Consider the following 26,331-nt stretch of genomic DNA (forward strand, 5'->3'; position numbering starts at 1 on the left):
ATGGGCGGTCGCAAAATTTCGAGCGTACCTTTTCGGTCGGAGCTTCTGCACCATAACTGATCATCACGCCCTCCTGGCTCTCTTCTTTGAAGGACCCAACTGGACAACTTGCACGTTGGGCATTGCGTCTACAAGAATAATACATAATAGAAAATGTAAAGTCAGGGCGCCTGCATAAAGATGCTGACAGCCTGTCCCGAAATCCCGTGGATCAATCTGTCGATACCGATGCAGGCCCGCACATCAATGTTTTATCCCTTTCCGGCTTCCTGCGTACTAGTGACGAGCTACGCCAAGATCCTGTTCTTCCAACACTTATGGAACGCCTGAGCTTCTCGCCCAATGAGCCGTCCCTCCGAATGTTAACCTTGCGTGATGGAACTTTATACCTTCGTAGTGGTCGTAGTGGCCCCGAGCTCCTCCTAGTCGTTCCCAAGAACTATCGGCTTCTCGTGCTCCAGCAACTTCACGACGCTCCTACTGCTGGACATCTTGGCATCACTCGTACTTATGACCGCCTGATGTGCTTCTTCTTCTGGCCCGGCATTTATTGCTTCGTGCGCCGTTATGTCGCTTCATGCGGCCTGCGTCAGCGCCGGAAGATGCCTGCTATGGCTCCTGCTGGTTTGATTCAACCAATTGATATCCCTACAGAACCCTTCTTCCATGTGTGCCTCGAACTACTTGGTCACTATTCCAATTCCCATCAAAGGAAACAAATGAATTGCTGTAGCAACCGATTATGCCACGAGATATGTCATCGCACGAGCGCTGCCAACCAGCTGCGCTACAGATGTCGCCGACTTCTTAATATACGACGTAATCCTGCACCACGGCACCCCTCGCCAGTTACTCGCGGATCGCCGCCGCTACTTTCTATCGCAGGTCGTCGAAGGTCGTCGAAGCTCGGCTCAGCTCCTGTTCTACAGAACACTAGCTTGCTACCGCGTTCCACCCTGAAACGAGCGGCCTCGCCGAGCGACTCAACCGCGCACTAGCCTAAATGCTGGCCATGTACGTTTCCGACGATCACCGTGACTGGGACGTCGCTTTACCATACATCACTTTCGCATAAAACTCGTCCCGTGATGACACTGCCGGACTTTCACTATTTTACCTATTGTATGGCCACGACCTCACTATGCCTTTCGACACGTTGATACCTTCCGCAGTACAATCATCCAGCACTGGTTACGCTCGCGATGGTATTGCCTTAGCCGCTCAGGCTCCAGATGGCGCCCGTTATCGCCTCACAGTCTCGGAAGCTTCTCAACAGCGCCGCTATGACCTTCGGCACCGATACCACCATTTTTCACCTGGTTCCCTTGCCCTTCTCTGGACGCCTTCACATCGCGTCGGCTTGTCGAAAAAACTACTTTCTCGCTATTCTGGTCCGTATCAGATCTTACGTCAACTGTCCAACGTGACATACAAGATCGCCCCAGTTGTTCAGCCGTCAGTGCTTCGCAACCTCACCAGCGATGTTGTTCACGTCGCCAGGCTCCCCCTTTAAGTGAGGCTATATAACTTGCGCCGGGACACAGCTAACCCGGCCGGGAGGGTGATGTTACGGGGATGGAAAATAAGGTGACATGGCAATAGAGGGAGACGAAATCTGGCAGTTGCCTGAACGCCATATACACCAGTTGTAAATATACACTGTTTTACGCCCCTGGGCCTGCTTTCTTGCTTTCTTCCTGCAACAACATTGTTACAGGGATGTTAGAAGTATAGAAGGTTGTATTTACAATATATATATATATATATATATATATATATATATATATATATATATATTTATTTATTTATATGTGTGTGTGTGTGTACATACAAAATGAGTCTGAGCAGCGGCGATGGCTGACCACTAACAACATGCAGCAGCCAGCGTCCCGCAATCTTCTTCGTCCTCTCTTCTTTCATCCTTCCATAACAGTATCAATATATTATTGAAAATGCATAAAATAACAAAGCTCTCAATCTCAACCTCGCGTGTAGCGATTGCTCTCTGATAACAAAAAACGAGCCAAAAACTGAGTAACCAGCGCGATCTTGCTCTGTACTTCTTGAAAAGTACGCAGTTTGACTTAACCGACGACGAGAACGTGTGGCCCCTTGTTTCATCGTTGCCATCAGCGTTTTATCGAGTGACCATGGATCAAATTGTCGTCCAGAGGTGCCTGGCGTCGAGAACACTTGCTAGTGCACAAAGGTACGAAGCGTCATTCTATACAATGATATTTCTTGTTTTCGCAATGGTGGTCTGACTTTGAAGTCATCATCGTCATCATCACAATCATCATCAGCCTGGTAAGGCCCATTGCAGGGCAAATGCCTCTGCCATACTTCTCCAACTACCCTGTTCATGTGCTAATTGGGACCACGTCATCCCTGCAAACTTCTTAACCTCATCCACCCACCTAACTTTCTGCCGCCCCCTGCTACGCTTTCCTTTCCTTGGAATCCAGTCCGTAACCCTTAAAGACCATCGGTTATCTTCCCTCCTCATTACATGTCCTGCACATGCCCCCCCCCCCCCATTTCTTTTTCTTGATTTCAACTAAGATGTCATTAACTAGCGTTTGTTCCCTCAGCCAATCTGCTCTTTTCTTACCCCTTAACGTTACATCCATCATTCTTCTTTCCATAGCCCGCTGCGTCGTCCTCAACTTAAGTAGAACCCTTTTCGTAGGCCTACATGTTTCTGCCCCGTACGTGAGTACTGGTAATACGCAGCTGTTATACATTTTTCTCTTTAGGGATAATGGCAACCTGCTCTTAATGATCTGAGCATGCCTGCCAAACGCACCTCAGCCTATTCTTATTCTTCTGATTATTTCAGTCTCGTGATCCGGATGCGCGATCACTACCTGCCTTAAGAAGATGCATTCCCTTACCACTTCTAGTGCTACGCTGCCTATCATAAACTGCCGTCGAGACTGTTAAATATTACTTTAGTTTTCTGAAGGTTAATTTTTAGACCCACCCTTCTGCTGTGCCTCTCCAGATCAGTGAGCATGCATTGCAATTGCTCCCCTGAGTTACTAAGAAAGGCAATATCATCAGCGAATCGCAAGTTACTAAGGTATTCTCCATTAACTCTTATCCCCAATTCTTCCCAATCCAGGTATCTGAATACCTCCTGTAAACATGCTGTGAATAGCATTGGAGAGATCGTATCTCTTTACCTAACTCCTTTCTTTATTTGGATTTTGTTGCTTTCTTTATGGAGGACTACGGTGGCTGTGGAGCCGCTATAGATATATTTCAGTAGTTTATTTTGTTATTTTTACTTTGTAGTAGAAGTTTGTAGTAGTAGTAGTAGTTACTTTGTAGACTTTGTAGTAATGGCAAAGAAATCAACCACTGTAAAACGGCAGGTAATTCTAATTTTTATAGTAAGAAATTCCGGCCCGAGCGTCAAGCAACACTCAATGCACATCGGGAGCACCAAAAACGGTCGTTGATAGTTGAAGTCTGTACTATGAGTCAAGTGCGTCCACAATTTATTGACGTACCACGGTATATTGAAACAAAAACGTTCAAGCTCGCCTATGCTTCAAAATGTACAACAGCATTCCCATTGCTATCAATTTTTTAGACAAGACTCTCTCGCTGAAAATTCTCAGATGACATTGCGCAATGTATTAGTCGTGCCTTTCGCTGAGTGACCAATCGATATAAGTGATGATCCATTAAAAAATTGTCACCAATAAAACGCGAATCAATGTACGCATGGTAATATCACCAGGTGGTTTTGAGAAGTTTATGCTTCTGGTAAGCACGTGCTTTAGCTTATAGAACTCGGCACACATTTTTGCACAGTTACTTTAGCATTAAGGCCGCGTTTAAGCACCCATGCACTAAGGTGTATTTGTTGCGTTAGCAATATATATATATATATATATATATATATATATATATATATATATATATATATATATATATATATATATATTCAGTAACACCCTACAATGCGGTGACCGCGCTTAAAACCACGGATGTTGGCTTTCAAAGGGGTGTAACGTAATTTTGACCCGTTTTTCTCGCACTTATTGCTTTAGCATCGCTCTCTTTCTCCTTGAAACGACTAAACAACATGCTGGCGTGAAGAGAGGATATGAGACACATTTCACATAGGAACTATGAGAAATGTACAACGAGTTTCAAAACCTTAGCAATGTCCAAGAAAACACATTAAAACAGGACATAGCAAATGACATTGCACCATGAAGCGTCTCGAGGGAAAGGTCCGGCGGATCCCACATAGAAGTGGGAATCACTGATACGCAAAACTTTCATTGATATTTTTTTTATTTGTCTTCATTTGTATCTCAACATTCCGTGCTCAATGCACGCCCTAGTTCCATTTTTTTGCTCGTCTTGTTCTTTACAAGCTTCTCTTGCCGACTGCTGCACTTCTTGTCTACTTCTTGCCCAAGTCAATATCACATGGACAAACAAATAATGACACGTAATGCATGCCTGCATTGTACATATGTTCGGTACAGACTTGCCGACTGCTGCACTTCTTGCCTAGTTGTCTTTTCAAGTGCCTAATCACTGTCCAAGAATGTTCAAGCAGCCAGTAGCAGGTACGAAGTCACACATAGCCGATAACATATGCCTGGTGGCTCGTATGCGGTGGTACATGTTGTCGATTAAGCAGCATACAAATTGACAAGTATCAAGTAGCCCAGGTTGTAATGTAATTGATAAGACAGTACTATCGAGCACGCATAGTGGGCAGCAGAGGCAAGGGAACATTCGCTTCAAAGTTATTACATATCACTGTTTTAGAGCAAAAAATTATAATATGTCATGCATGCGTGCCTTGAACACACATTCAGTGCCATTTTCACCGACACTATCAAACTCTCCCTATGACAGATCTGCAGCACATTATTTAAGAGCAACAACTGCACGTGTTTGCAGAGTATCCGCTACCCATGATTGTATAAGGATTGGCTCAAATCATTGACCTCCGATATTCTGATCAGTGTAGACACCAGTCGTTTTGTACTTTTCAACTTATATTTTTAAGTGCTTTTAATGTCGATGCTGTCATGAGAACCACTCCATTCTAAACGTGCATCAATGGCGTTGTCTACCCAATCTGGGCGGCAATTAGAGATGTTGCGAGAATGCGCAATAGGCTATGTGACTTCGTCTTATCAGATGTGGACAATTAGACGCTCTTTTGGATGCGTGGTTTCGAAGACATGAAAGCAAAGCTAAAAAAAATAAACAGCGAGCGTTGAAATAACAAAAGTGCGTTTTGGTAGAGGCTCCGCACAATTGAATACTCAATCGCGGAACTCACCTGTGTTTGGTGCATTATGGGGTTTGAGACGTCTTTAAAGCAAGCGCTAACAGCACCGCTGGGTGACATCTTTAACATGAAAGTGTTTTCTGCCCGGCTTCTTCGTCCCATGTACGAAGGTCACGAGATCCACAAGATGAAAATACCTTGTCGTCTTTTGGTTATATAATAGTTAGAGATGTATGCATAGAAATGTTTGAAAGGTTTGCGTTATTACAGAAATACCGATCCTAATAAGTATATTTGTCGCAATGATGAGAGTTAAGCATCGTTTGTTTAAAGCTGAACAATTCCGAATTAAGCCATGCTGGTCGCCTGGACACACTTATAACGGTACTTAACACGGTAGCGCTAGTAACTATGTGGCGGTGCAACTTAGTTGGCTTCTTTTAAGGACAGAGCTTCTCGCGCCTCTTTATGTGATGCCTCACAACCAACCTGGCTCGGTTTCACCACAGTGGTTGACGCCGTTTTTTCACTGTGGCTTACCTTAAAGCAGGCGTATGGCATTGCGGCAGTGATGCCGCCGGATCTCTAACGAAGTAGTTTCGCCACATGCACTGTCACCCTGCTTTTGGAGATACTTATTACGGCTGCTTTTCATAGCAATACTGCTTACGCTGTGCAGCAGCACAACCATCACGTGGTGGCTATTAATGTCATTGCTCCACCTTTGAAACCAAACTGCACTTAATGAAAGAGTGTTCATATTTGTGGGTTTGCATTTGTAAAGGTTCAAGAAACTTCCTAGTGTTTCTTAGAATGCACGATTCACTTTCGTATGATACCCAACTCCTCTGAAAGAGGGATCAGCCGTTTTGTTATATACGCAGGACTGTGCTCACGGGGTCCGTCCTGCTTGTTGCGGCATATACCGTCGAACTCCTGATGGCATTGTCCTTGGTACTCTGGTTTCGAGGCTGCGACCCCCAACTGTCAGGAGCTATCAAGAATACTGATCAGGCAAGGACGCACTATCGTCATATGATGCGCTGTAAGATGACTCTAACTACATCTTATTTCACAAAGCGCAATTTCTTCGTTACGTTTGGACGATCTATTCGCTAAACTCGGTTTTTAACAAAAAGACACGCCTATCAGATTGGATGTCATGTTATGCTGTAAGCGACATCAAATTTTTAGTTCAGAAAATTTCAAAATAGGTAAATACGTAGTAACTTCACATACAGTTTACGAACGATTTCCTAGCCCCTCCTTAGGTAAGAGAGAAAGAATGCGTGACCAATTGTCTACCAGTAAAATTACTACAGAAGGGCAATACACGTTAAGCCGCACTGTTGTTGTCACTTTCTAACACAGCCTTGTCTGTCGAACAGGTACTGCCTTTCTATATTAAGACGCACCTGATGCAGTTCCCAGGATTTACCGGACTTTTTCTCGCTGCAGTTGTAAGCGCCGGAGCCAGGTAACGACAATTAGTGTTTTATCGTTCAGTTCAGATTACGTTACGCGAAGCCTATACATTTGTGGTGATTAAGCTCATCGTGAATGCCTGGCTTCCTTTGCAGCACAATATCATCATCAATCAACTCCATGACAGCTTTGCTGCATGTGGACGTGCTTCCTTATTTCTTCAAGAGTGCCAGTTCTGACGTCCAATTTAGAACACAGGGACTAGGTGAGTGAAGCTATCACGCCTTGCTTTAGTCTACATTATGTGATATGGAGGTTCGCATAGAATAAAATTATCAACTAGACAAGCCTGAAAACTATTGCTTCTCTACGCAATTTTATCGGAATACGAGCGTGCAGCATTGCATTTTAACGTTATATTCCTTGTTTTTTAGCGTTCCTTCTCGGTGCCGTCATGACAATTTACAGTTGCATTTGTGTTTACGTGGGATCCGTCACCAGGGTGAGTTCTTCTTTGTACAATTTTACCAGCCTCATAAATGTATTTGAGTGAGCGAAGTCGTCATGAAAAGTCATCAATGCCGCTGTGTGCCGGTGGCATGTTGTTTCTCATCGTTATCATAGGCTGCAACAATTCCAGCAGAAGAAACGGAATGTACAAGGAGGACTATTAACGTTTCTTTCAAGGTGCACAGTTCGCAGTTTTGGATGACGCAGGTGTAGCTTATTCACAAGAGTTACCATGACGCTGGATTTGCTGTAAATTACAGTTCATTAGGCTCATATAGTACTACAAAAAGCAAGGTATCTTTAGTGGGTGTGCACTTATAGGACAGCACTTTCCAGCAAGGATATCCTGTACACCTATACAAAATTCGAAAGTACAAGTTCTCTTTACTGACAGTCTACCATAAAATTTTTAAGGATGCTTTATCTTCTGTGCCACCGTGACGCATACAAATTCTGGAGGACTGGTCAAGAGAGAGAGAGAGAGGAATATAGGAAGGCTGGGATGTTAACCATTCATGTGTCTGGTTGGCTATCCTACTCTGGGGGAAAGGAGAAGGCGAAGACAGAGAAGGGAGAGAGAAGGTGTAGATACGTGTGCGGACAGTACTTGAGTTAAAGCCACTCTCGCAAACCAAAGGTTCTGAGAAAGCACACAAGTGCGTTCACTGCCTTCTGAGCCGCTGATCGGTGGGGACGGGGGTCTAGTACTGTCTGTTCACTCAGAGGACGATCATCGAATTTCCTGAATGCGTTGGACAAAGATTCCGTTTGTGTTTGAAATTGAGGACACTGGCACAATAAGTGCTCAATGTTCTACTCGCATCCGCAAACATCACACGTTGGACTATCAGCCATTGCTATTAGTGCTGAGTAGGCACTCGTGAAGGCAACTCCAAGCCACAACCGACACAGATGAGACGCTTCGCGTCGGTGCAGACCGGCCCGAGGTCTGAGCTGAAGTGACGGATTTAGTCTGTGCACTCTTGTGCGCCTTGTATATGCGGTATTCCACTCTGCTAAGGAGATCTTGCGAGTTAGATTGCGAAGTTGTCTCGTGGCGTCGGTCTTTGAGAGAGGAATCGGGACGCAGAGGTCTTCTTGGTTTGACATCCGAGCTGCCTTATCTGCCTTATCATTTCCTATGATACCACAATGACCTTGTATCCACTGAAAATATATATCATAGCCTTTTTCCCCCAAATGATGGACAAGTTCCACGATTTCGCACATGAGTTGATCGTGAGTTCTATGTCGGAGAAACGACTGCACACATTGCAAGGCCGGCCTTGAATTGCAGAAGACTGCCCATTTCCTAGCACTTTCAGCACTTATCACATAAAGCGCGTCGCGCAGAGCTGTTAGCTCTGCAGCTGTAGACGTAGCGACAAGTGTTGAGCCGCTGGGTTATTCTCATTGCTTGTATAGCTACAGCGCCACCGGAACAGGTTGATGTAGTTGATCCATCAGTATAAATGTTTGTGCAGTCACTGTAATTAATTAGTTCCTTGAGTGCTGATGACGGCAAGTCCGACTTTTCTGAGTCCTCGGATTGTAAGGTTTACTTGAGTACGGCGCACACACCATGTGGGAATGGAAGGTCTTGCCGCAGGTGTGTTAGCTGACCTGAGAGAAGCACGGTGTGCGAAGACAGTTGCACTGAATGTCGTGTGGGGCCTGTCTACTGGGAGACATGCGAGGTAGGGGGTTGGGGTCCGAGCGAAGTGTCTTATGTGCACACGCATTGTTTCAATGCTAATGTGCGTTCTAAGAGAGGAGACTTGAGCGATTGCAATAACTTCAGTGGCTGACGCACTCCGTGGTAGGCCAAGGCATATCTTGAGGGCTTGGCCTTGGATGCTTTGGATTATATTCACGTTAGTTCTGCAAGTGTTGGACATGGCCGGTAGGCTGTACCGTAGGAATCCAATAAAGAGTACCCTGTACAGTTGCAGCATAGATTGCATTGGCACTCCTCAGGTCTTTCCTGCTAGGAACATAAACATATGGCGAATTCCTGCCAGGCGTTTTCTCACGTAATGCACATGAGGGGTCCAGGAGAGGTTTCTGTCAATGACCACCCCGAAAAACCTGTGACTCGTGCTGTGCGAGATCAATTGTCCGTCAATGGATATCACATATGGAGACATTGGTTTCCTGGTAAACGCCACCACTGCACACTTTTCATATGATATATGAAGTCCTTGTTCTCGAAGGTAGGATGATGCTAAAGTGGCTGCCTTATGAAGTCGCGCGCGAAGCTGCGGTCGCGTCATAGCCGACGTCCAAATGCACATTTCGTCGGCATAGATGGAGTGCCTAACGGTGCATGGCGCAGGGCTGGTCAAGGAACCGCACATACCGCGAGGGCCAAGAATCTGACAGCTAAAATACAATATTAGTAAAATTAAAGAAGTGATTGAATATTATACCTTATAGAGAACCCTATAAACCTACAATATATAAACGGATGTTAAGTCGAGATTTCTTGATTACGCAAATCAGTAATGGCCCCATTGACATTACAGTGTCTGTCAACTTTAGCAGTTATGTGGGTCGATTCCCCGCGAGCCTTATTTGAGTGCGTCAGGCAAGAAACCAAGGACCAACGACAAATGCCCTCAAGATCTAGATCAATTATTTGCAACACCGCAACTGAAATTACTGCAGCGGAAACAAAGATGATCCATACTGCAGTTGCACACACTGTCAGAACTTTACTCGCGCGGTACTGGGGCCACTAAGAAACGCCTCCACGCGGCATAGGATCTGGGGGCACAATTAAAGACGAAAGCGTGTCACCTGTTTCCAGACACCGCTTTTGTAGCGTTCAATGCTGACTTATACTCTCGAACCATCGAGCAAGAGAATTAGTAAAACAATTCCAGTGGAAAGTTGACAAAATTATCTGTGTGAGTAAGGCGTAGGCGAGGTCTTTAAACCTATTTACGTTTGTTACCCGTAGGCCTTCAGCATGAAAAACATCCTTACATGACGAACAACTAGAAAGACAAAACTGTTCGTTGGGGCAAAGGGCGGGAAATGCAGTCCTGAGATGCGCGTACCTGGCGTGCATGAATAACAAAGTCAGCTAATAACGCACAAGGAACAGCAACTGGGCGACTTGTCACGTGATGTTTGGAAGGAGGCAGGCGATATTGAGCACTGCATGTATTCGCATGGGCCCTTCAGTCTGTAAACGTAGGCGTTTCTGGAGAGTATAAGAGAATATTCTCATGGGCATGCTAACGTTTATGTCACCCGGAAGGACCACAGATGGTAGAAAAACAGGCATCTGGCATTCTACATGTGACTTGGGGAGAGACTTAATTGATTGATTTATAGTCCATATGCAATGATGGCATGGAAACAGACGCTGAGGCGGAGCAATTACTAGCCGGATTTCTACGCCTAGGAGAAGTTTAACCGCCTGTTGGGCTAGTTGGTCGAACACAGTTACCGGTTCTGTAGCACGTGTCCTCGAGTCTATGTATACTTTTTGCGCAATATCAGGAAGTTCTCTGAATACGCAAACCTGTAGAAACATCATGATCAACACCAACGCGATCATTACTGAAGATATAACTCCTCGTCTTTGATGACTAGCACTGTACAAGCATTGTGGTTTGAGGATCGATTCCTTAAAAAAAATACAAGCATAAACGCATTGTGTTTACTGCCGTCGTGCATTAGTCGGATGCGCAATAGCAGCTTCGAGTGACGACGGGCAATACGCAAACATGCGGAGTGCAGCTGACTTTTTTTAGAATTGCTTTAGAAAATTTTCGGCAGTACATATCGTATACTGATTGTCCAACTTAATGTGATTAGCATTCAAACATTGTAACGACACACAATAATACTGAAAAAAGAATTATTTGGAATCTCTTGTAGTTACTCTGTGATTACCATTGCCTATGTGATATGTGGCATACACTGGATTTGTTATTGGTCCTTTCGTTTATGACGCAACATTGCTAGCTACGGTCAGCCATGATTACGACAGTTTGAAGATGGCTGTATAACAACGATGCTGGGATGAAGAAACAATAATGTTCTGTGTAATGACGAAGGTGATATGAAGACGATGGCATAATGACAATAGAATGGCATTTTTAAGATTAACACGAAGGCATAAGGGCGGCAACACGATGATGACAGCATCAGAATCATGGTATGACTACGCGTGTAAGACAACAATGGCATGGCGATGACTGTATGACGTCGACGGTATAACGACGTTGGCGTGACACCAATCAGATGACTAAGGTGTAATTGTTAGAAAATACAGTGATGAAGAAAATACAGTGAGGAAAATACAGTGATGTGATGTGACAAGGAAATGACCATGGCGGCATGAGGACGAATCTATGACAACGAATGTAACGAATGCGATCGCGGCGATGACATCGTAACGGCTGCGTAATCACGATAGAATGTCAGCGGCCTGGCTACGAAAGAAAGCAGATGGAAAGAGGTTGACAGAACGAGAAGCCGTTATGACGACACCAGCATGATAGCAATGGTACGGCGTTTGTGAAATCATGCCGATGAGATAGTAATAACAGCCTGACTGCGGCATGACTTCGATAGGATGACGACGGGCTTTACGACAACATTGACATGATGATGATGGCATGGCGAGAATCGGATGACCAAGTTGGCATGACGACAACGAAACGACCAGGATGGTACCACGAAGATATTGTGAAAACAAATGCATGTCCACGGGTGTTAGACGATGACACAATGACGACGATGGCATGCCAATAGTAGGAGAACAATGACACTTCTGCAATGGGACGACGACGACTCAATGGCACGCCGTTATGAATCAATTATCAAATACGCCGTTATAACAAGGATCCTCTAATGAAGTTCGTATGCGGACGATGGAACAACACGACAGTAACACGATACCAATATGACAAAGAATGAATGACGATGATTTTAGGACGGCGATGAGGTGACGCCTAGGTTATGGCGAAGGTTGCATGACAAAGATGGGATGATCACAATGCAACTACTTCGATGGCATCACGAGGAGGATTACGTATGTAGTGGTACAAGCTTTTAGACAGCTTAAGCCACGTGGTCGGTGTGGGAACCTAGATGGGTAGACAGATAAACTAAAATGCACGAAGTAGGCAAAGAATGCTAATTACAATACACCCACTCTGAGCAGACTGCGCTCAAGTTCTCGTCCCGTTGGGTACGTATATCATGATGTACTGGTGCAGTCATATAAAAATTACGGCCCCACAATACCGCCACGCATCATCGCCACGAAAATGCATACGTGTTGCGCATTGTGATAAAACAAAGCACATTTCGCCTCTCAAGCAGAATTGTGTTGTCGAGTCACGACGTTGCTATGGCGGTTACAATAGTGCGCACTTGTGCACGCTCTTGGTATGATGCCTTTACTCTTGAGAATAGAGCAAGGCCTTTGCAAACAACCAGTTCTTGAAGAAAAACTTGTCGCTTTCTCAGCCGTTCTCCCTGTAAAACTACGGAAAGCTTCACCCGAAGGCGGATCATCGGAAGCCATAGCAAAGTTTTAGCGTTTTGTGCTGTAGGTTAGAGAGCTGCTGCAGTGGGAGTAGGCACGGAACCTTGGAAGATGAGAAGGTGGGTCGCAATACCGGAGCGATTAATGATGTCCGCGGCCGCGTGACACGTGCCGCACTTCGATGGTGCACGAGATTAGAACAATGGCCAATCGGTAGCGGTTTTCAGCATCCAATGAAACGACTTGATTGATTTTACGACGTTTAATATGCAGTCCGCTCAAGCTAGTGTACGCACCTTGTAACGCTATCTGCGCAACGTCTTCGCACAAAGAGCAATAATAAATGCGCCTGAAAGACTAATGCCAGCTCCTGAAGCCAATACGTTACCCAAGCTCCGGCAGCGCCGGTGCGACAGAGCTTGACGGTGCAACCAGGTGGTTTCCCTTTCCTTTTCGATTCTTGCTCACTCAATGCGTGTCTCTGGAGCCCTTCAATTCCACTGCCAGGCGGCCATGCAAGGACTGCCGATAGCAAGGCAGCCCGACGGGGCCGATGCCGACGGCAGGAATGATCTCGAGTGTACGTTTATTTGTTAACCTGAAATTATGTCTTACGCATTCGCAATACAAAGATAGTTAGCGCTTCTATTTTCTCCACTTAATAGAAATTACATTTTAAGAGTTCGTGTTTCTGTCTGTTTTCAAGGCTATGATCCTCGTATACTCTGCAGCTGCTGGCCCATGTATAGGTTTGCTGCTTCTGGCAATAGGATTTCCATTTGTGCATTCAAAGGTACGTTTTGTTTTTCTAAATTGATAGCATTATACACGAGTCCTACATATTTTGTAGGTTTGCATCTGATGAAAATGTTGGCGGAAACCAAAGCACGCACAGGCTTTTCGGGATTCCAAGAAAATGCTCGCCCTCTAGCGACCGTGCCGATAACCAGCCGATCAAGACTCAGCCTTGGGTTGTCACATTACAGCGTGCGCTGCAATGTTGCCTCGTAGGTCTCAAAGCGTCGTAATGGTGCCACGCACAACCCGAACAAAAATTGATTCCGAAAAAAAGAATTGCTGTATATTACTATGCGGGTCATCCAGTTGGAACGACAGCAATTCACAGTTTTATCGTTTTCCGAAAATAGCAGTGGAAGAGCGATATGGATCTTCGATTTCCGACAGCGCGTACACAACAAAATTCCATTACGACTAGTTCGTTTCGTCTCCCAGTCATGCATCCACACTAATACAAGTGACATTGCTCAAAGGAAAACCCTCGCTAAATTGTGGAAACCTAGTGGAAGAAACACAACTTTGTCGCACTGGTTGTATTTGCTTTTAATATTTCACCAGTGTTTAGGCATTCATATGGGCGGCGTTTGTTTGCCGTGTTCCAAGCCCGAACGCTGCCTCGAACACTGCGTACTGCAAGAACGAACTAGTAACAGTCATCAGACGCAGATTACCTCATCACACGAATCAGCGAACTTTAAAGCGAAAGGTGAACCCCGACTCAAAAACGGAACTATCATTTCTTTTACCCCCATACACGCAGACCAGGCATCATAACAGTTTTTAGCCTCGTTCTATCAGTCCACAATAACCATATTGACCTTCTGTAAGCACGGAAAATTTTGCTGCCTATGTATTCTGCAATGCTGTATGTATGTTATATAATGTTACGCGAGTCATAGGGTGGCGTTGTTTATGAAGATTGAAAACAGTCGAGGATCCTAACTATAACAGTGGAGCAACGCCGCGAAAAAGTGTTCGCACCTTTCCCATATCCGCTACACACCAACACATCCCCTTTTAACCAACGGCTCACTTGAAAGGCTGTTCGTCTTTAAGAAGAATGATGGGACTACGCAAGCAATCTGAATGTTTGCATGCACATCGTAGTTTTCCGTGGTTTTGTCGCTGAAATATTTCACACCAACCAGCCTAAGGTAATGGGCAGCAAAGGGTTCTTTTTTTCGTCTACGACACATTTCCATTATAAGCCACACACGCGAAATGTAAGCACCACACCACGCAAAAAAGCTGCCGTGAACCTAGACTTCGTACCTATTTTTCTTCATTTGAACAGCGTTGCCAACAGGTGTAGTGTGTTCTTAAGTTGCTAATAAATATGGACTGAACCGGAAGGTAGCGCTGTCTAACAGAGCATCTCAAAACGCTAGCTGTCGCAAGGCTATGATTAAGCAAGAAGCTGAGATGTGACGTACGCGACCGTGGTTTCAATGAGCAACTTTCCCGTGTGCAGCATGTGCGCGATGGCGGTCTAATGTATTCACCACTTGGCTGATGTGCTGGAACACAGAGCTTCCATTCCGCCATCGGTCGCGCCCAATTTCTCACAGTAACATCATCTTCATCATCATCATCATTCTGGTTACGCCCACTGCAGGGCAAAGGCAACTCCCAAACTTCTCCAACTACCCCGGTCAGGTACTAATTCTGGCCATGCTGTCCCTGCAAACTTCTTAATATCATTCGCCAACCTAACTTTATGCCACGCCATGCTACTCTCTCCTTCCCTTGCAATCCAGTCCGTAAGCCTTAATGACCACCGGTTATCTTCCGTCCTCATTACATGTCCTTGTAATGCCCCCCCATTTCTTTTCCTTAATTTCAACTAAGATGTCATTAACTTGCGTTTGTTCCCCCACCAATTCTGCTCTTTTCTGATCAACTAATGTTACATCCATCATTCTCCTTTCTATAGCTCGTTGCGTCGTCCTCAGTTTAAGTAGAGTCCTTTTCGTAAGCCTCCAGGTTTCTGCGCCATACGTGAGTACTGGTAAGACACAGCTGTTACACACTTTTCTCTTGAGGGATAATGGCAAACTGCTGTTCATGATCAGAGAATGCCTGCCAAACGCGCCCCAGCCCATTCTTATTCTTCTGATTATTTCAGTCTCATGATCCCGATCGGCGGTCACTACCTGCCCTAAGTAAATGTATTCCCTTACCACTTCCAGTACCTCGCTACCTATCGTAAACTACTGTTGTCTTCCCGAGGCTGGTAAACAGTACTTTCGTTTTCAGCTGAATAATATTTAGACTCACCCTTCTGCTTTGCCTCTCCAGATCAGGGAGCATGCATTGCATTTGGTCCCCTGAGTTACTAAGCAAGGCAATATCATCAGCGAGTCGCAAGTTACTAAGGTATTCTCTATTAACCTTTATCCCCAATTCTTCCCAATCCAGGTCTCTGAATGCCTCCTGTAAACACGCTGTGAATAGCATTGGAGAGATCGCATCTTTCTGCTTGACGCCTTTCTTTATGCGATATTGTTGCTTTCTTTATGAAGGACTACGGTGGCTATGGATCCGCTGTAGATATCTTTCAGTATTTTTACAAATGGCTCGTCTACACATTAATTATGTAATGCCTCCATGACTGCCTAGGTTTCAACTGAATCAAACGCTTTCTCGTAGTCAATGAAAGCTACATATAAATGTTGGTTATATTCCGCACATTTCTCTGTCACCTGATTGATAGTGTGAATATGGTGTATTGTTGTGTAGCCTTTACAGAATCCTCCCTAGTCCTTTGGTAGACAGAAGTCTAAGGTGTTCCTGATTCTATTTGCGATTATCTTAGTAAATGCTTTGTAGGCAACGGACAGTAAGCTGATCGCTCTACGATTTTTGAAGTCGTTGGGGTCCCCTTTATAATGGATTAGGATTATTTTAGCGTTCTTCCAAGATTCCGGTACGCTCGAGGTCATGAGGCATCGCGTATACAGGGTGGCCAGTCTTAACCAGACTTAACCCATTTTCAGTTACGTATGAGAACACTCGCGGTGGATTGAGCCTACTTGAGCGTGTCACTGTTTAAACAAAATCGACAACCACACATGCGGCCTGGATGTGCCAATCTGACAATGGAAAGTATGTAAGAGCACCCGTGACACGGGAACGCGCAGTTACCGAGGCGTCGCAATCATCGCAAACTAACTATGATGTCTTATACTTGGACAGTGCGCGGCGCCAAGTTTGGGTTTTTTTCTTTTTCTCTCCCGTACGACCACTTAATGAACGACAACGTCACGTGACTGCACCGACCTCCCCGCACCCGTGTTCGTTTATAACAGCACATGTCTTTATTTGCGTAGAATGATGCATATTTTCTTGATAGGCAAGATAAAGAGGTCGACCTGAGTTAGTGCGCTCTAGTCTGCGAGTCTGCACTGGTAAAGAGGGAAGGGAAGGAGAGCACTGGGATGAATGTTAATGATGAGAGAAGTGGCGAATTCTTATGAAGATGCCGAGAATAGTGTCCTCCGACAATGGTTGCCTGCCGATGCCGGCTAGAGAATTATCCACGGTTCTTCAATCCAGGGGGAAATATGCTGGGCTATCGCACGACATGTCTAGCTTTCTTCATAACTGTACGGTGAAATTCCGCAGCAAGATATTTCGTTTTTCTCATACAAGATATAAAAGAATCGTGTAGCGTCATTCAAAAATCTGTGTAATGATATTTGGTGTTTTTAGTCACAGGTCCTTATTATTATTTCCGGTGTTCGCGCGGAATGAAGCTCGTGGCTGCATTCCTTGTGCTAATTGAATAGTTATCATCCTAACTGTACACAAAACTGGCAGGCATTGAGGCTTGTTCCTCTGTCGAGAGAAGACGCATTGCTGTTGGTGCAAGAGTTCTCTATCACGCTTCCTACTTTCTTTATACAAGGGAGATAAGGAATAGCATCGCAATAATAAAGAAAGATGTGTACAAGAGCAACCATGTTGACATGCATCTGAGAGGTTATACAGATTGGTGCTACGCGCTACTGTCGCATACGCGTAAATGGGGCTAGTGATAAAGGGCAAAAGGCATCCGCTGCATGTCTGCTCTCGTTAAATTTTTTGTGCTAGTGAGCGGTTTTAACGCGGACCAATAAATGATATCGACGATATAGGAAGCAGGCAAAAATGCATTTGCAGGACTACAGTTTATTTAGATCCTGCAAAATTGTGCTCAATAGTGTGGTTAGTCTACGTAAACGAAATAAAATGCAACAAATAGGCCCAAACAATGAAACGTTCCTTTCCTTCGAGCGCTTCCTAACCTTACGCGCGGCCTCCTTACAACCAAGGACCGATGGAGGAAGCAAGCGTACTCTGAAAGCTCTCTTCATCCGTCCTCGCGTAAGGAGCGGTTGCCGCATGCCTGGGTTCACGATTATCTCTTAAAAGCTTTACGCTAACACCATTATTCAATAAAAAATGTTGTATCGTCGCATAATCTTCAAATTGAAGAGCTAATATAGAGAAGCATGGGCGCTTCCTTCTAGTTTTGTTAACTAAACTTTAAAAAAGTAGCGCATTACAGTGCAAAACTTGATGTGCTCCAACAGCGCTGGCACGCCGGCGTCGTGCAACGCCTAGCAACGCCTAGCAACGCTTCCATGCCGCACGCGTGACTGAAACGAATATGCCTGGCAAGACGTACCGTGCTCGCGCTTCTCTGCAGGTGGGCGACAGCGCGCATGCGCAAGCAAACGTCACGTAGTTAAGCAGTGAGGTGAAGCGCTCGTTCAGGACCAGGACCGGCGTAAGGACGCATGAAGGTAGCTTTGGAGCTACCTTATGCTGAGGCAGCACCAAGGAAGCCTTCACCGAGGGCCCCTCAGTAAGGAAGCTTTGAGAGTGACATAAAGTAGCCTCACCGCAATGAAGTCTTCCTTACTGAGATAAGGAAGCTTTCATTGTTTGGCTCATAGGCTTCGGACGCACTGACATTCCTTATATTATTCTTATATGAAAAATGTTATACCAATCCAGCGTCATAGTTAAGATATACATAAATTAAATATATTACAGCCTCTAAAAATACACTCTATTGCTGTGATAATACGTAGGACTGCAATTGTTTTGAGAGTGTGCTTAGGACATTGGTGCTTTAGTAACTCACTTCTAAACTACCTTTAAGCTGGTGGTAATACGTGTGGAACTGATATCTATTTTGCGTCGGCTCGCAGACGTTTTACGGGAAATAGGCTACGACCAAATCTCAAAAGTGGACATTCCTACTGTCAGTACTATATGCAGCCAAAGCAAATATGAAAGCTAGTAGGACAAAAAGCAAAGGCCAGTATCTATTGACCCTTTTTTTGTATATTTTTTGCGTTCAACAGCCTTTTGTGTTTAGCATCTGAGGGCGCTATGACATCGTGAAAACATTCAGAGGCAGCAACCATAGCACTTTTCCGAGTGTCACTTCCTCCTCCCACTTCATTCCACATTACTCTTTTTTTTCTTGCGGCGCTTCAGTTCATCGTCAGGCCCATCACGCTATGAGCAGCCTGAGACAGAGTTGGTGACGCCACCACTCATACACGCGTCGCATGCGATAGGTCAGGTGATAAGGTGATAACTCGAGGCGAGGGAGCGGGGTAGGGTGGCGGAGATTGCAGGCACCGTTTGCAAGTGCGCTGGAAGCCGAGTTCACGCTAGCAGCTTTCTGCCGCGCGATTAAGCGAAATTCGCAACGACCACCACAAAGGCTCGTTTAGATTGGAGCTACTATCACGGACGACGAAGTTTTCAGTGCAGCCCGCCAAATCCCAATACATGTGCTATGGAAGCATTGAATCTCACAGGGCCAGTTCTCGCTGCTTTGCTACAAATTCATGGTATGTAAACAAATATTTAAAAAAAACAGCAATCACACACGCATTTTGTATCGCTCCATGCTCCGATAGAACTGCCAACACTTGTGCTGTAGTTATAAGAAGGAAACGCCGAATGACATCATCGTGTCGATTCCGCTCTCAGGTACAGCGTGTGGATGACTGTGCAGCTGGTATCATCTACACAATCCGTCTTCATAACGTAGGACGCACTCACATGTTGCATGGTGCCATAGTTGGGGCTTACACACTGCGGCGGCGCTATTCTGTCACGCAATGTAGATTTTTTAGTGTATCCTGTAGTCTACCTGAAATCACCAAGTGTGTTCGCACCTGCAGTGCACTTACATTGCATTTATTTTTGTAGCAACATAAATTGGCAGAAGCGTTATACTGAGGAGCAGGTAACCAAGTGTGTATTTGAAATGAGTTCTTGGAAACACTGCAGTAATTTTCCGTTTTTCCCGTATGCTTCCTAAATATGCCTATCTTTTTAGTATTTAAGGAACGGGTCCGTGCTTTTTTTTGCGTTGACATCTTTTTTGAATTTACTCAGTGCCAAGAAGGTGGAGTTCAGTGGCGACGACCTTTTTTACGGCGTGAAGCATTCCATTTCGTCACGTATGTCTCTATCTCCTAAGATGCGATTAGCTAAATTGTGTTATATATACATAAAGAAAGCAACGCAATACAATCGTTCCATCGTTGGTGCTCAGCCCAGGAGCACAGAAAATTAAAACTAGTACAAAAGGGCCGTGCTCGGCAACAACTACAACAAAACACTTCATTCAGCGACTACATTCACAAAAACGATACAAAAGAAATAGAAGCATATGATATTACATGAACCCCTACACGAACACTACAGTTTTAAGGAAGGCGTTTTATGGTCTCTCTCAGGTGTCACATAATGGAGACATGGACTCTGTGCTACTACAAAGATAATGAACGCTTTCGCTAACTGAATGACTGGTAAACTGTTTTATTACAGGGTGCCGGAATTTCAACACTCCTCTTCTTCACCATTCAGCTGTACTTCCTGTGGCAAAGAATAGAGAAGAAAATATTGCCGCAACGTATGCCAGTAACGCTTCAGTACTGCCCACGGAACACTACCTACGTCCAGAAGAGATTAAATGATACGTACATTTGGAGCCCACATAGGTGTGTAGACAGAGCTAAGAATGGTATAGAACATGAGCTGCTACTGCCATGTTAGCGTAGTAGCTGGATCAGGAACTCGACCTTGCGTCAACGTAATATGAACTAGGTACAAATAGGTAATTTATATGAAAGCTGCTGCCCAGGAAGAAATATTGTCAGCGTGGCACGATAGGATACCATGAAGAATTATGCGTTGGGCTACTTGTTTTCTAAGAGGAACTGGAGCATTCTTCAAGTAATTGTGAGTCACGCTGACATAACTACAATTGCAGGTAATTCTTTTTACTTGATCTTTATTTTCATATATCAATTACATTAACTGGTTAGAAATACATGACATTTAGCAATAGAAGAGTCATTTATTGGTGCGACATTGGTGCGACATAGATTACACTTTGTATTAGGGACAGTACATGGGTAGCTCAATTTCACATTGCCTAAAAAGGACAAGTTAGAAAAGCTGAAGAGTAAGATGAATAAACAGATGCCTACTACAAAATGCCGTATACTAAGGGAAGAGAAACGCATTACAGAGCAGCGAATCATTAGAGAGAGAAAGAACGGTGTATGAAGGTACTTAAACTTAAAGTTGAAGTCGACGAATGACACTCTCCATGAGCTACTTCGCGATGACAGAGGCAACATCACTGTCCACGACACTCTATTGCATCCTTTCTCACGTGGGGAAATTAGACAGACCGTCACTGCGGAATTTCGGGAAATCACAGCGCGGAGGACGCTGCGCGGTCGGCTAACGATGGTGCCCAGATTATACCCATACCGCTGTCAAGAACCGATGCAGCAACAAGTATTCGCTCCCTCGCACGTAAGCTTACACAAACTCTGTGGAACACCAGCGAATTCAGGAAGGCACGTCTTCACAGATTGGATCCAAGTTTGCAGCTCCGGCTTCCACCAGGGTGGCCACGAGCGGGAGCAACATTTTTGTGCCGCCTATGGCTCGGCGTGGCATTCCAAACTCCGATTCCTTCCACATTGCAATGGCCGACAGCCCTGCTTGCGACACCTGCGGCTGCGAGGAGACGATCGGCCACCTCCTCTGTGTCTGTCTACGTTACAATTTGCCAAGAAAATTGCTCGTGACCGCACCGGAAAAACTGGACAATCACCCCTTCACAGAAGAGAAAGTTCTAAGACACTGGTCTAGACGGCTTTCGGCACTGAAGGCCTTAAGGGCTTCGCTGAAGTTTTTAAGGGCATGTGAAGTGGACGACCGCCTTTGACTGTTGTTGCGCGTGACATCGCGTTCCTGCGTGAATTTTTCTCGTTTCTTTTTTTCTCTCTTCTCTGTCCTTTAATTCCCTTTACCACTTTCTCCAGCACAGGGTAGCCAGCCGGTATTTACACTGGTTAGCCTCCCTGTCTTTCCTTCCCTTTTGTCTCTCTCCCTAGACAAAACGTCGGGCTGGGTAATTTTTACATCCCTATCTTTGGGAATGGCACACTATACAGAGTGTACTATCTTCAGGATTGTTCCTAAATGTTGAAGTATAATGGTGTGTTAACTTTAATATATTTCCCTGATTTTCCATTTCAAAACTGCGATTTGATTGTTAGGAATGCCGTGATCAGGAAAAGGCGTCTCTGTCCTAATGGTTACAGTATCGTGCTTCTGCGCTAGAGGTCCTGTCACCAGATCCTGCCTTCAGGCCGCGTTTCTTATAAAAGATATCCTGGTACTTCCGCCAAAGAAAGTCATTCATTACGTTCGCAACGTTTAGGTTTATCCTGGGACTCCTCGATCAGTGTTCAAAAGATATGTGGCTGCGACATCTTGTCGCGACGAAGCACATGAGGTGATTCCTTCTGTGTAGAGGAAAAAGCGCCCTGTCAAGTTACTAAACGTCTGACAAGGCTGTCTTGATGAGCGGTGTTGCACGCATTACACATCGACGTTGCACAAGCAGAGACCGACGGGTAAGAGTTAGCATTTTCAAAACGCGCCAAGCGTCTCCACTTGCTTGCTTGCCATCGGGAAAGTATTAAGAACCTTCCATTCTCTCTCTTGAGGCATCTCTGTGTGGCATTATGCTTAGAGTAGTGATAATTTATATATATATATATATATATATATATATATATATATATATATATATATATATATATATATATATCCCTTTCGTCTAGTGATACCGAATATTCTCATAGTCTAAGAACAGCCTTTATAAGTTACGTCCACAGCTCTGCTTTGAATGGTCGCAGTTCTGCCTGCGAGAATTAAAGGGAAGCTGAAGAGTCTGTCGAATTCAATAAGATGCTCATATACGGATGCGGGAACCTTATAAACCATGTAGGTAAAATTAGGTTTTTTTTTCAATTAGGAGTGACGTAATTGTCGGTTAAGATTGCGCTATAGCTCCGCCCCCCGTCGAATGCCGCGCGCTGCTGCTGACGCTGACTATGCGAGCGGAGACCGGAAACCGCGGTGTTGTGACGTCAACTCTAGTGTTTTGTTCCTTCGCAGCCTGCGCGACCGTGCCTGACCGTGCTTGTTTCTGCATGCGTGCCATCGCAATCTGCTTCGATCGACCCTGCATTCCTTTGTTGGTGCGTCTGCGTGTATGTAGAGTGGTAGTCAACGTGCGTTTGCATGTGCTGGAAAGCCGGCGCACGCGAGGACGCTACGCTCCCCCCTTCTCTCGCGCACAGCGAGAAACCAACCGTCTCACGTAGCCGACGGAATTCGCCGCCTTTACGACTTCGGTTACCAGTAGTATGCGGATGGCACCCAGATGAAGGTCACTACACGTACTGCATGAACCGGCAAGCTTTTCATGCGTTTAAACCGTCTTTGTAGATTGCCGACAGCTTTGGACAGCGCACAAATGCTGACGATCTCATCCCCGCTTACGTTCCACGAGGAGGCATGCAGGAACACAACACTACAGTTGTTTGACCGGCAACGAGGTCACTAGATCGGCGAAAGATCGGCGAGATCACTAGATCGCTTTGCAAAAAACATACTCACCCTAGAGCATTTCCAACACGAGGAGATCCCAAGGCTTCGCTTTCGTTCGCGTCGAAAGCACTGCTCGCACCAGCATCGTTTGCTTCTCCGAGAGGCCGGCTCTTCGTAATCGGCTCGTACATGTAGGGAGTAACGCCGAACTCCTCAGAAAAACGCAGTATCTCTAAATTTTCCATTACCGTTTCAGAAAAACAGCACCAAACTACCTGGCACCGCGCTTCATGTGTAGCGGCAGCGGTTGGCAGCGGCAGAGTTGACGTCACGAGGCGCACCGACCAATCACAGACGGAAACGAGACGCGCGCGCTGGGCGTGTCCGCTGCTGCACTTTTCGTCGAAATAAAATATATTTGCGCTTTCTTTCGCTCAATTTCGATACGATATTCGAATTCGGAGGGTTGAAAACCATTATTCACACATGTTCACTAATTTTTTCTGGAAAACCTTTCTGCTTCCCTTTAAGACAAGTTAGGCCACACTGCTACTTGGCCAGGCATGTGGCAGGACGTCTTACAATACGCACGAAGCTGTTCAATTTGTCAACGAGTAAAACCACGTGGCGCTCTTCCACCAAGGTTGATGCAGCCAGGTGCAGTCCCTCTCAAGTCGTCGAGTGTGACGTAATGGGACATTTCCTCCATACTCCGTGCGTCAGCTGCTATTTATTGGTATTAACCGAGCTCTTTAAGAAGTGGGTAGGCTTATACCCAATGCCTCCACTTACTTCACAGAACATTTGACATTCTCTCCTCGATGTCTTCTCGCGTTTGGTTTAACATCACAACTAATAACCGAAAACGCCACTTCTTTCACGAGTCGCGTATTTTCCAACGCCTGTTCTGTTTCCGCGTCAAACACTATATAACAACGCCATACCATTCACAGGCCATCTATTGCACTCAACGTTGGTAATTTACTTTACCGCTTGCAAGGCACGACAACCGACACCTTAGCTGGGCCAGTACATGTCTCGCATCTCAAGCGCTATAACGTTACGCTTTCCTCTTTAGCCTTGTAGTGTTCTTGTGACCTCAGTTGCTCGCTTATTCAACACTGAAGCTTCAAAATGTCAAGCTTTATTTATGAAGTTTTCCAATAGCATGGACATGCCTGCAATTTCATTCACTGCACTATGCATATACCAGTTGCGCCACTGTCAACGCGAGTACCGCCAGGGTCCACGAATCCAGAATCGGTGCCCCTTACTACCCTATCCTTTTCGACGTTCACTTCCCGGTGGTTGGCGCTACGTCGCAACCTGGACGGCCCTTGATCACACGATCAGCTCCGTTGGTTGGATGTCACGGCTGTCTTGGGGGCTGCAGCCTCGGCCATTCGTTGGGTACTAGCGAGGGCTGGATCCCGAGCCGTTCCGGGCCCTTCTAGTCACAGAGAAATAACCCTCAGAGCAGCCTCCCATATACAAGCCAGATAAAGACCGCATTTTCTGCCCTTTATATAGCATTCCGAACATATCCGGGCACGCCCATAGAGCGGGATCTATCCGCAGGGCCAGGATCGCCGCCGCTTCGCTTTGCAATCCTGGCATTTAGCCGTCAGTTACAGACACCGTGGAAGTCGCTGTTCCACTCCTCCAGTATTTGCCAGCACACGTGCTTCAAGAGGAGGTCTTTCCTAAAACAGGAGCATCGGCAAGGTGCGGATGCAATAGCTCCACCTCAGCCACAAGCACCCACAGAGGACCTCATAACCTCGACATGGATCCGTGATCTGCACGGGAGGGGGCAGTGTGGGAACGCCGGCCGCATGGCTGCACCACTGTGCCTCCGTAATCTGGGCCTGGCTCATGCTCCCTTGCCACGCGCTACCAACCTGGGGCCGCCGCACGAGGAAGTGCGACCAGGAAGCTGTCCAGATCGTTTGGGGCCTCTGGCAGTAAAGTTTCCCCTTTGCATGGCTCTTGCCCTGTGTCGTCTACGAGAGCCTCAGCTGGCCACAAGCATTGAAGGCATAGCCCTGACCCCATCATATATATATATATATATATATATATATATATATATATATATATATATATATATATATATATATATATATATATATATATATTTATATATATATATATATATTTTTTTTTTCAGGAGATATTCAAGTGCAGAGCCGCCGCGAGAACGACGGTGAAGTTGGTGTCTGCCTTGCTGCGCGCGAGTGTCGGCCTGGCTATCTGATTCCAGTGTAAACAGCCTGTAAATAGCCTCTTTCGTCTGTGTCTTTCTACACACGTAACATTCTGGTGAAGGTTAGCGATCCCCGTCCTCACCACGGAACTCCAAAGTGGTCGGTCCATCGAGCTTGTCACCATGCCTCCCGGAGACGCAACCGCCTCTGCAACGGTTTCGGCTTGTCCAACTGCTCCAATCGTCACGGTTGCCCAACATCGCGACCCTGGTGTGTTCTCTGGCCTAAAGGGACAGGACGTTGACCATTGGATAAAGCTCTATGAACACGCCAGTGCTAATACAAGTTGGGACCAAACAATTATGCTCGCCAATGTCATTTGTTATCTTGGGGGCACCACACGCGTGTGGTACGAGACGCATGACGACAAGATAACCAGTTGGGACAGTTTCAAAGAAAAGCTACGGGATCTGTTCGGCGACCCCATTGGCCGCAAGGTTGCCGCGAGTAAGGCTCTTGCGTCTCGTGTTCAGACATCTACAGAGCTGTACGTTTCATACATCCTCGATGCCTTGGTTCTATGACAAAAAGCTGACGATGCTATTTCTGAAGCTGATAAAGTGTCACATGGGCTAAAAGGCATCGCCGACCATGCTTTCAATGTGCTTGTTTTCGGCCAT

The 26,331-nt window shown here is 45.6% G+C and overlaps 2 protein-coding genes across 2 annotated transcripts in view; both read left to right on the plus strand.

Annotated features, from left to right (window-relative positions):
- Window positions 1–6,445, plus strand: part of LOC142586132 (putative sodium-dependent multivitamin transporter) — a 55,530-nt gene extending 49,085 nt beyond the window's left edge. Inside the window, exons 6-8 of the mRNA XM_075697384.1 lie at window positions 2,072–2,209; window positions 6,154–6,283; window positions 6,422–6,445. Of these exons, the coding sequence (XP_075553499.1) occupies window positions 2,072–2,209; window positions 6,154–6,283; window positions 6,422–6,445 (292 nt within the window). The remainder of the gene's footprint in view (window positions 1–2,071; window positions 2,210–6,153; window positions 6,284–6,421) is intronic.
- A 212-nt stretch (window positions 6,446–6,657) lies between these two features.
- Window positions 6,658–26,331, plus strand: part of LOC142584165 (sodium-coupled monocarboxylate transporter 1-like) — a 33,062-nt gene continuing 13,388 nt past the window's right edge. Inside the window, exons 1-5 of the mRNA XM_075694334.1 lie at window positions 6,658–6,746; window positions 6,850–6,959; window positions 7,129–7,196; window positions 13,420–13,506; window positions 20,352–20,524. Coding sequence (XP_075550449.1) covers window positions 6,688–6,746; window positions 6,850–6,959; window positions 7,129–7,196; window positions 13,420–13,506; window positions 20,352–20,524 — 497 coding nt within the window. The 5' untranslated portion in view covers window positions 6,658–6,687. The remainder of the gene's footprint in view (window positions 6,747–6,849; window positions 6,960–7,128; window positions 7,197–13,419; window positions 13,507–20,351; window positions 20,525–26,331) is intronic.

The sequence above is a fragment of the Dermacentor variabilis genome, chromosome 6 (assembly GCF_050947875.1).
Source record: "Dermacentor variabilis isolate Ectoservices chromosome 6, ASM5094787v1, whole genome shotgun sequence".
In the NCBI taxonomy this organism is placed as follows: Eukaryota; Metazoa; Arthropoda; class Arachnida; order Ixodida; family Ixodidae; genus Dermacentor; species Dermacentor variabilis.